This window comes from Centruroides sculpturatus, unplaced genomic scaffold, assembly GCF_000671375.1.
Source record: "Centruroides sculpturatus isolate CEXI.00-Female unplaced genomic scaffold, Cexi_2.0 scaffold419, whole genome shotgun sequence".
Classification (NCBI taxonomy): Eukaryota; Metazoa; Arthropoda; class Arachnida; order Scorpiones; family Buthidae; genus Centruroides; species Centruroides sculpturatus.
Window position 1 is genome coordinate 249,290 of NW_019384753.1, and position 11,853 is coordinate 261,142.

Genomic DNA, 11,853 nt, shown 5'->3' on the forward strand with positions numbered 1-11,853 from the left:
TATGAAAAAATCCATTATTAGTGTAGTATATTATTATATCCCATGTAATTAGTATATTAGTATATCGCTATTAACCTACTTTGCGTTGAATTTTCATCTATGTTAAGCCTAACAAAAATTTTTTTAAATAATAATCATCGCTATTGTATCGTTAAAAATTAGAAAGTTAAGCCTCGTTTAAATACTGGCTCCCTTTCATGGTCGATCCAGTGTTGCCAGCTAAAACACGTAAAAATAATATTAAAGTAGCCAAGACATAGCCAAATATTGTAGCGCCACATCAATAGCGGACATTTGAAATTTGCCGATTAGGACGGTCGGTTAACCGAGGGGTCGGATAATCGAGGCTCTACTGTACTTTTTAAATACAGTAGATACATTCCCAAAAAAAATCTGTATAAAAAAGATAGTGTCCAAATGAAAAAAGGAAAATTGGTTGCAGACCTTAAAAACCAATTAATATAATAGGTTTGTTTTAACAAAATATTTCAATTTTAGTTAATAAATTAGAGGTGGGACCATTGTAACATACTTATCAAGTATCAAAATTATATGCTTAAATTTTATTTTTTATTAAACTGTTTTAATTAAACATCAAAAAAACTTCTAACTTTTAATACAAGCCTACCATGCAGAAACTATTCTGTACAGTAATACCTCGACTTACGCTACCCCGACTTACACGAACCTGGAGTTACGCGATTTTCAAATCTCATCGATTCATTTTTTTGTTTGAGCGCCACACAACTCTCAATTACTCACTCCCCCCACACTGTTGTTCGGCTTACATGTTCGGACGTGTCGCACGGAATCGACACATAGCTACAGTTTATTTTGTGTTATTTATTTCTGTGTTTGTTATATCTACAGAGACTCGAGAGACTCTATGCTGTGATTTCTTGCAACCGTGAACAAATCAAATGATGAGATAAGATTAACAAGAACATTTATTAGCTTACATATATCCAACTTGGATTTTACACAAATTGCGAAATTATACCCCCACTTATGCGAATTCGACTTATGTGGTTATTGCTCGGTCCCACCTATCTCGTAAGTTCGGGGTATTACTGTAATGGAAGAAATGCAATCATAGAAACAAATTATCAAACTTTGAATTAAATTTTTCTGACCATTTCTATTGCAAGTTAAAGTTGGAATAAAAGACTGATGTATGCTAAACATATTCAAATAAGTTGTAAAAAGCAACCAAATCTAAAACTGAATCAAGTATCTTAAATGCAAATTCTAAGAATTTTTTTAAAGGAATTATGAATATTTTTTTTAGAATTAAAATAAAATGGAGATTTTTAAGAAAGCAAATTTAGTGAAACATGTTAGATCAAAACAAATTGTGTAAAAAGAGAATTGGATGTATTTTTTAATTCTTAATAAAATTAGTAATAGCTTTTTATTTTTTTGTAAACTAAATTGTTTTAAGAAGAATAACTCATTCTTAAAACATCTTGAGTCAAAAGTCAGATTTTGGACTCAGAACTTTATTGTCATTGAAGTAATTGAAAAATTTTTCTTAAAATATTTATTGAAGATTGAATTTTTTATTAAAAATAGGGTTTCTTCATTCACCATGAAATAATGATATCATGTAGCAGATAAAAAATATAACATTATTTTATTTTATCTGATCCCAAAACAATATGCAGGTTAAAACAATATGGGACTGTTTTGTAGCTATAATTCTTTTAGCTAGTCTTTGCTCCAGAAAATTATATAGTAAATAAAGTTAATGCAGGCCCAATATTGCAATACACACACATTTTGCTCATTTCAACAAATTTATATCATATCATGACCTTCAATACAATGTGACTGCATAAACAAACCTCAAACCACCAGATTACATCAGGCTACTTTTCCACAATTATGTTTATATTATGACTGCATAGCAGAAAAATGAAAGATTTCAATCTGTCATATTTTTTACTTGTTGTTGTATCACCAAACAAATTTACTTTTATCAATAAGCTTCATGTGTTCACAGTATAAAAATTAATGATAGCTAACAGACATTAGAACTTAAGTTACAACTAATTGTCTTTCTTTACAGTTCTAAATCAAAATTTCTCTGGTTCGGTAAAATTTGCAAGAAAAATTTAAAAATTGTATTTTCTTTTCTAATTTTGATACTTGCCAAGATTTTTCAATGAAATTTTATTATTCTCTCATATAAATTTACTGCATAATGTCACTGATTCAATTTGAGACAAAATTGATTGTTCTAAACTTTCTTGTTTGCCCATTTTAATTTTCCCATATAATTTAATTATATATATCACATATTTGTAAAATTAATTTGAAATTAATTACATGTACTGTATCCAGACTTTTATGGAAAACTAAGGAGTAAATTTTCAAAATTTATTTCAGAAAACACAGAAATATTAAAAATTACAAATCTATTGCAGTATAATCCAATCAAAAATAATTTTACATTGAAAGAAATTCTATGGACAGTCTGATACAGGTAAAAGTGGCAATAGTCATATGTTCAGATTGCAAACATTTTGCTCAAATAACAGGTTGACCAATCAAGTTCTATTTGACTAACATTAATGGATGACAGCATCCATTGTAACTTAATATTATTAATGTTGGTATGTGTTATTAATTATTTTTAGATATGCCACATGTGATTATTGTATTGCTTTAATACAGTTGTTCTCAACCCTTCTGAGGCTGCAGAACACCATTCATATACTTTTTATTACAAGGAGCATTAGCATCAATACATTCAATAATTGATAAGCAATTCCATGTTTACTATTCTCACGAAACAATGAAGCAATAAACTTTAATATATTTAATGAAATAGAAACATGGAATTATCTACAAATATAGCAATAGGAATAAATTTGAATAAAAACTTTAAAATCTTTCCTTTCGTGGAACATCAAGATAGGTTTGTGGAACACTGGTTAAGAATCACTGTTTTAATAATATATTATGTACATGTTTACCTTCTAATTTAAACATATTTATTTTCTACTCACAATAAAAAAACCTAATTTTTTCATTTCTAACTATAACATCCTAATTTTAAAATGTCTCGGTCAGCAATTTTGAAAAGTGGCAACACTGATCACCAGGGTCAATTTTAGGTACAGACAATTCTAAACAGCTGTTTAGAGTTCAGAAATTGAAATAATAAAATTTAATCAGTTTTAATTACCTTCTGTTTGTTATTTTTAAATAACTATTTATATCTTGATCACCATTTTTATAGTTTTCCTAGGGTTCAATAAATTTTAATTTGGCCCTGATTATCATTGTTACTTTAAATTAGTTTGTAAATTTACATTATCTCCATTAAATTACATAAAATCTGTTGTAATTATTTATATTTTTTTTATTTCCAGGCTTATATATTTGGTGCTATAATGAATCGAGATGAAGCATATGAAAGTTTAATGGAAGCTGGCCTCAAAGCTGGTTTACCGTGGGCGCACATGCCTACAGAAACTGAAGATGCGGTGTCTCGTAAACCCAATAAAAGTTCATCAGAAGTATAAGCTGTTAAAGATTTATCATCTGTGTTATTCATAAATAATTTGGTATTAAAAAAAAACAAGAACTGTATTTAGTTTTAAAAAAAACGAAAAAAAAAAAGGACCAAATTGAACTAGTCAAATTTTAATGCGTAACAAAATACATTGTAAAGAGGCAAGTAAATCTGGACTTATAAAAATGTATTTGCTGTATTTTGAAAATCATTTTTCCATTGTAAGATATCTCTCATCTATATGTTACCAGTATATCATAATCTACTTCATATCTAAATAGAAATCAACTTGATTTTTTAAAAAATACTCTTAATTTTTTAAATTCCAAAATAGTGATCTGTGATATTTATATACATTGTATTGTCATTTGCCTGTTTATAATTCACTTTTTCTGTGAAAATAATTTTAATTTAAAGAAAAAAATTTTTGATAGTCTTGGCTTCATATAATTACCATAAATTCATTTGAATCATAACATATCATTGTATATACAATATTTCAGTCAAAAAAGTTCAAGATATGAAAGAGATATAATAAAACTGGTAACATAAGGAGTTGAATTTGGTCATAAAATATTAGTAAAAGAAAGAAATTTGGTACAATTAGGTCAGCAATAACAGGATTTCATTGTCTTACATTAATGTCCAGAGATCCGATGTTATTCTCGCTGTCCCAATTGCATTTCATATGAGCCTGGAATTGATTTATTATGCAAGATCAATTCCAAAATATTTCTGTAATCTGCCATAAATAAGTTTGCAGTAAATATAAATAGACCATTGCATATGTGAATTTTTCATTCTTCATTTTTAATTTTAGCCTCTTATAAAATTTGCTGAAAAAAAAGTTTTCTCTGGACAAAAAATTTGCTAGAAAACTCAAGTGATTTTCAAGTTATATACTCATTATCAGGAGTCAAGAGAAATGAAGATCAATAGAAGATGCCAGATTGATGTAATGCAATTCTAAAAATGTGTACTGAGGTTAAATGTACAATAGATTTGCATTGTAAAGGAAGTTCTATTTCAGATAAGTAAAAAGAAAAATTATAAAATTTCTTAACATAGAAAATTTTACTTTTTTTCAGCAAATATGTTAGTGCATTAAACATCATTCCAAATGTTAAAACTATCAATTAACAGAAAACAGGCAAAAAAAAATTAGTTTTACGAATGATTTGGTTATACTGAAAAACTGGTAGAAGGCATCACTTCACAATAGCTCAAAATTTTTGTTCTGTCAGCATGAAAATCCAAATTTGGCATCTGATAAACAATTTTAATGGTATCAAAGTTTCATGTATGAAAGTGAGTTATCTAGAAGTCAAGGACAACTTGTCTGATGTATCCTTTTGATCTTCATTTCTCTTGTTTGCTCCTGACAATTGGCATATAGCCTGAAAGTATTTGAGTTTTCTAACAAATTTATATTCTGAGAAAATCAGTTTGAACTGGATTGTTAATGTTAAATAAATGAAAGTTTAAAATATAGCATTAAAAACGTAATAAATGATTCATCATCCACAAAAATCTTATGCATGAAATCCTCATTCTTACATACATATATATTAATATACATATAATTTATTTTTCATCATAAATATGTATAATTGTTGAATTAATTAAAGTCTATACAAAACTATTGTATGCAAATTTTAATAAATCATTATTTATTAATTATTAAAATTATATATTTTATATAAAAAATTAAAGGTATTAATGTAAAGATATTAATTGCATATCAGAAACACTATTAATTTTTTAAATACTTATGAATTAAGTTCATCCTTTTTTCTGATACCTATCTAATTACGTAATGTCATATATTCTTTATTTCTGATATATAAAATCTGCTAAAATATATGTTAATAAACATGTTTTTATTTATATTTACTGCAAATTTATTCTGCCAGACTATATCTGTATGCTTCATTATAGTGCATACAGAGTTTTGATGCCTTTTGGGCTTTTTTCCTACTTAAATGTATTGTTGTCATTATTTTGTTACAAATATATGTATATAATATATAATGCATATAAAAATATTCATAGTTTTATAAATATGAATGGGGAAAAATATATATATATATAATTATACTGTATATCAAATATTCATTGCTGTTTTCATTATGACAGCAGACAGAGCACAATAAATCGAACATATTCTAGAATAATAATTCTAAAATTTTATATATATATATATATAAAGAAGTGATGCACAAACAGAGAAGAATTAACATCATGAATGTAAAAATCTGAAAATTTTTTATCAATTTTATTATTAGAAATACGATATCTTCAACTTGTGAAAGTCTGGGAAATGACTGACATTTTGATATGCAGGTATTATCGTATTTTACTTCACTTATTTTTTTTTCTTCTCTCTCTCTCTCACACACTGTCTTTCTCTCTCATTATGAATGTCATTCTCTCTTCAATCAATAAGAAATACATGATTCAGATATCAATGCTCAAGATAATATACTCAAATGTTTTCCTTTAAGTTTTAACAAGTTTTAAGGTTGTTAAGATGGTTTTATTAATTGGAATTCACACATTTTTTTATTTTAGTCTCACACTCTTAAGAGCAAATGTTAATAATAAAACATATTATTATTTTTATATCTGAAGTACAGCACTTTAAAATAGATTATAATTGATTTATGCATTTTATATTGGTTTAACTTGGATTTTTCTTATTCTGGTGATTTTTTAGAAAAAGGTTATCAGAACACTTTTGAAATTGGTAACTTTATTATAAAAATTATTAAATTTTACAAGAATTCTGTAGGAGAGAGGATGGTATAGTAGTAAATTTTTGAATTATTGAAAAAAATATGCTATATGCAAGTGTCAAAAATTGTAATAAAAATTTCACAAATGTTTATAACATTATTTCAAAGGATAATGATATTTAAATGAGAGAGATCTCATTTTTTTTCAACTTTTGTTATGATTTATGACAGTATCTATCATAAAACATTTGTGCCATATATTCAGAAAGTAACACTTTTAATTGATTAAGCATTCAAAATATTGATTTGAAATCCCAAAGTAATAACCCCTGGGAATTTTTCATGGGTAGTCTGTCCTGGATATGTCAGGCTGCATCCCTCACAACCTGGCTGCCTCTATTGTGGGCCTGGTTGAACAGTGTGATTCAACACTGGACTTCGAAAAAGGCTTTCTTAGTGCCCATATGGCAGGAAAAGTCAAATTTGAAAAGAAAAAAGAAATGTTTTTTAATTTTGTTTATTTAAAACAAAATTAATTGGCTGTCTTCTAGTGTTTACTAATTTTTTATATATAATTTAATATTTATGTTTTAATTAGTTTTGTTAACATCTTCAACAATGATTATATACAGTCACAGAATTTAAATTTTTGCAAAGTTGCCAATTTTGAATGAATTCTGATAATTTCTTCATAGATGATAAGTAGTAAGAGAAAATTAATTTTAGATAATCTGTGTGTTAAGTAACACGGATATCATTCTTAAATTCATCATTACATTTAAATATAGTATTATGAACATAAATAACTAGCATTCAACTGTTATATCATCAATTAAGGCCACCAGTTTGTTTCTTATAATAATCCCCTATAAAAATAGAAAAACTGTTGCTTGTGTTCATAAAAGTATATTTAAATTTTCTAAAATAATTGAAATTTTTTGGAATTCTTAATAATAATTATCTCTTAGTATATATTATAATAATTGATTATTATAAAGGAAGAACATCAATTTTAAATGGATGTGTCCAAGTACATAAAGTCAGTAAACTCATTTTGGTTTTTTTTAAACTATCCTTTCAAAATGTGATTTGTGATAAAAGAAAATTGTTTTGAATGTAAATATATTTTCTTATGTTGAATTTTGTTTCATATTATACATAATTTTACATGAATTTCTCTTCACATTGATTTTAATACTTATATATTTTAAAGAAAGTATTATGTTAAATGTTATACATATGGAAAATGAGCAAATGAGCTAGTATAAAAAACAGTGGACATTAGTATGTATAATATTCTCCAAAATTCTGTCATTTGTTTGAAGATTTTACAAATTAATTACAATTAAATGTATGATATTCAAAGGGTGGATACTACGATTTAGTTAGATCGAATACACAATATTCCCATACCGATACACAGTAGACTCTCAATTTTCTAATGTGAATAGGGATAAAAGCTCAGATAATCAAATTCCCTCATCCATATTGAATGTACAAACCCTTCAAAGATTTTTAAAAATGTGTTAGTGTGGACTTGCTTTATCTGTCTTCCTGTCCTGCACTTCAACATTGTCTAATAATCTTTTTTTTCTATACAAAGCCTTTTACTGTCAATATTTTAGTAATTATTGTTGTATTACTTTTTTATATCTGAATAATCGAGGGTCTACCGTAAATTGGTATTAACAACCATTTAGATATGGCAGCTACGGATCTCTGTGTATACGGCAAAAGAGCTAACAAACACTTCTGGAGCAGAAATGACATAATTTACATAAGTTTTAAGTGGTGATAAAATTTTTAGAAAATATTTTGGCAACATAGTTGCTTTAGTCAAATTAAAAATATATATATATATTTTAAAAATTGTGATTGTTTTCTATCTAATCATTGCCAAAGAAAGATAACGTCTTTGTTATCAAATTGTTACATTTTTACTTTTAAAAATTTAATAATTGTTTACATAAGCTAAGGTTTTCCTAATGTATTTTTATTAAATACTTTACAGAATTCTTCCTCATTTAGCCCAAAGAATGATAATTTTTAATGGCAAGACTTTTATTAATTAAATCCCTTAACAATTGTAACTAGTATTTGATTTTTGTATATATGCATATTTTAAGCTTCCTTTCCAAATATGCTTCATTGATTGCTGTCAATGTCATTTAATTTTTATTAAAAGTAAAAATACAAATAATAATAATAATATAATGCAAAATAAGATTCTAATTATAGTTGTCATTGACTTTTTCTTTTTTATAAATTAAATAATAATAATTAAATTTCCAAAAAAAAATTAAAACTTGTTGCATTCCATCTATGTATATAAAATAAAATATTTTTTAAAGAAAAAAAAATATTTATAAACTTTTCTGATCTAGAAATTGAATTTTTTAACATTTCTCGATTTTTTTCCATTCGCTTATAACTAATTAAAGTTATTGCTGTTATTATATATAAAGATTTTTAATTTATTCTATTTAGAAATTGAAATAAGTTTAAAAATGGTATTAAATTATAGATACTATAATAAATTCTTTTTACAAGAAAAATTTAACTTTAAAAGTGTGTTAAATTTAATTTAACACACTTTTAAAGTTTTCATTATTAATTGAGGTGTTTGGAATGGAAACAGCATTTATTCTATATTGTGAACTGATACTCTCAGTTCTTTTGGAGAATTATTTTCAGTTCATCTTACAATTTATACTAATAAGTTCTAAGTTGAACCTGAAGAATTAATGCTCCGATACTTTCAAAGGACCACAAAAGTACTTACTAGTTTACAATACACAACAAATGCTTGAAAATTGAAGGTTGAATTTATTACATAAATGCATTATTTCAATTATATTAATTATTGATGGAGATGGCACACATCATCATTCATGGGAACAGAATGAACTTATTGATGTTTCTATGAAAAGATAATATGTGTCATTTTGCTGATGTACAACCATCTGTAGATACATACTGAATACACTTTATTAGTGTGTTCCTATGGAAAGGTGTATGAGATTGTCACTGATCTTCACAATTCACATATGAGCTTTATCTAATTTCCATGTATCAAATAGCTTTTCTGTTCCAAATAGTTTATAGGAAACTGCATGGAACAAATTAGATATCGGAGTACTGCTTTTATTCAAATCTGTATCTTTGGTTAGACCATTTCGATTCCAAACACCTTAACTCTAGGAAGAGCTGTTTTCCGATATATTCTTCCAGACGCTTTGCTTAGAAATAAATAGTGAATGACAGATATTTAATTTGTTAATGCTACATCACTTTTTACAAGCAATAACTGCTGGCAGTTTTACTCTTGTTCCTTGCATACAATTTTTATTTTTGTGTAGTAAATTTTAATCATGAAATCAATCCAATATACATTAAATATATTAAAATAATCAAAACCTTTCTTGATTCAGTATAAAATTTTGTATAAATTTAATCATTTAGAACTGTATAACAAGTGAGATATTCTTTGTTCTCCATATTTTTTTAGTTTATTTTATTATTAATTTTTTATTGTAATTATTGTCAAGAATTTAATTTATATGTAAAATGTAATGCTTTGGCTAGGAAACTGTAACAAAATTAACGTAGTAGCAGAGAAATACAGGAAAGAATCTCTGAACATCGAATGCTAACTGTGAATTTATTGTTATTCCTCTAGCCACTTAGGGAGAAAAAAAATTTTTAATTACAATTTTATAATATGGCCTTAAATGAAATATATCAATTTTTCTTTATTATTTTCTTTTTTATTCGTAGAAATAAAAGATAATTGTCAAAAATTTCAAGTAAATATATTGTAGTTCTATATTGTATCTCTGGTTTTCCTGAGTATGTTTTGAATTTGAAACATTATCAAATTTGGAATTTCTGATATCAAAAAAATAAAAAATAAATGATTTTTTTGATGTATGTAAAGTATTTATTATAAATATTATTATTATTATTGCATGTTGTTATCTGGAAAATGCAAAATGTTGTTTAGCAGATTTTTTTTCCAGTGTTCATTTGTAATAAAATCAAAATGTTTCAAAACGTTTGTTTTGTTTTCTATTCTTTACTTAAACATAATTAACTTTAAAAATAATTATAACGGTTGAGTAATTATATATTGATAGCTTAAAATAGAAAAACGGTAAATAAATATAATAAACGTATATGCCAAGTGAATGATGATAATCATTTTCACACAGTGGACTGGTGATCTAGTAGCCACCCAGTATAGGGAATATTTCTGCAGATCTTTGCTATTCTTTATGTATATAGTGAGATATTGATATAGTGAATGATTTAGCTGTCCTTTGATTGTTCACTGTATATTATTTTTCTTCTGAAAATAAGCTATTTTAATACGAAGTTATCAAATATTAATTCCTATTTAAATTTAAACAAAGGAAGATTTTATTATAAATTTGACGTCAATTACCTTACAGAAATATTCCCATAATAACCACATCAAATTTTGAAAAAATTAAGAATTTAAATATTTGAGTTTTAAAAAATTTGTTTGTTACAAAATTAAAAAAATTGATAAGTCACTAACGAGATAAGCTTAGTAATGGTTATTCAGACTTTGACCCCATGACTCATGAACCTTTCACAAAAATGTAATGAAAACTTGGATGTGTTTTCTTTCTATTTTTTTCGCAAGTCAGTTTAATTTTTTTTATAATCATCAAACAATAAAAATCATATTAATTTTAATACATAACAGCTCATTTATTGTGAACTCGTAAAATATGTTTTCGATAGATAAAATTTATCTGGCGAATTCTATAGTAGAGTTTATCAAAGGATTAAAAAAGTACTTTCAATACCAATAAAACAAGTTAATTCGTCCTAGACCCGCGTTTAAAAGACCTTCGTCACCATCAAAAGTTTTATTATTTTTACTTTATTTAACCTTGTTTAATAAAGTAAAACAGGAACGTATACTATACGCAAAACCTACTTTGTTAGCCTTACCCTGCGGAAACATGTATGACGTCGTTATCGCCGTGACGTGTATCATTTAGCAATTGAATGCAAAACCGTATATTTCTTAACGTATGTTCTATAATCCGTAATAAAAAAAATGAAGATCGATTCTGTAACGTTAACAAGTTACAATCGATAAATATCGAGTTAAATGTTTGTTCTACTTTAAAGGAACACTTGGCAATTTTCTAAAAACGGAATCCACAACAAAAAGGAAATTTCTTGGAAAGTTAATTGTTGTAATATATAAAGCTTTTAATACGAGTCTAGGAACGAAATTCTAGTTTTTCGTTATTACTTATGATATAGAAATTGGAGCAATTAATTTTTTGGATATAAATTTATAGGTGAAGGACACGAACTTGATCGAACCCGATAAAATCAAGTTTTCTCGTTTAAATTAGCTGAATAATTCATAAACACGATTTAGCAATTTTAAAGTTTTTGTACCACCGAATCATCAAAATTGAACGAGTAATCACTCAAATTTAAAAAATACACAGGCAATGCCAACCCAAAAATAAAACTCAAGACCCTTAAATACAAAGTTTATTGATGAAAAACCATTGTGATTGTGTATTTGAATTACAAAGAAAAACAACA

The 11,853-nt window shown here is 26.0% G+C and overlaps 1 protein-coding gene across 1 annotated transcript in view; it reads left to right on the plus strand.

Annotated features, from left to right (window-relative positions):
• The window catches only part of LOC111628642 (GRAM domain-containing protein 4-like), a 115,757-nt gene extending 112,098 nt beyond the window's left edge, over positions 1–3,659 (plus strand). The window contains exon 18 of the mRNA XM_023372473.1: positions 3,378–3,659. Within this exon, the coding sequence (XP_023228241.1) occupies positions 3,378–3,530 (153 nt within the window). The 3' untranslated portion in view covers positions 3,531–3,659. The remainder of the gene's footprint in view (positions 1–3,377) is intronic.
• The last annotated feature ends 8,194 nt before the right edge of the window (positions 3,660–11,853 follow it).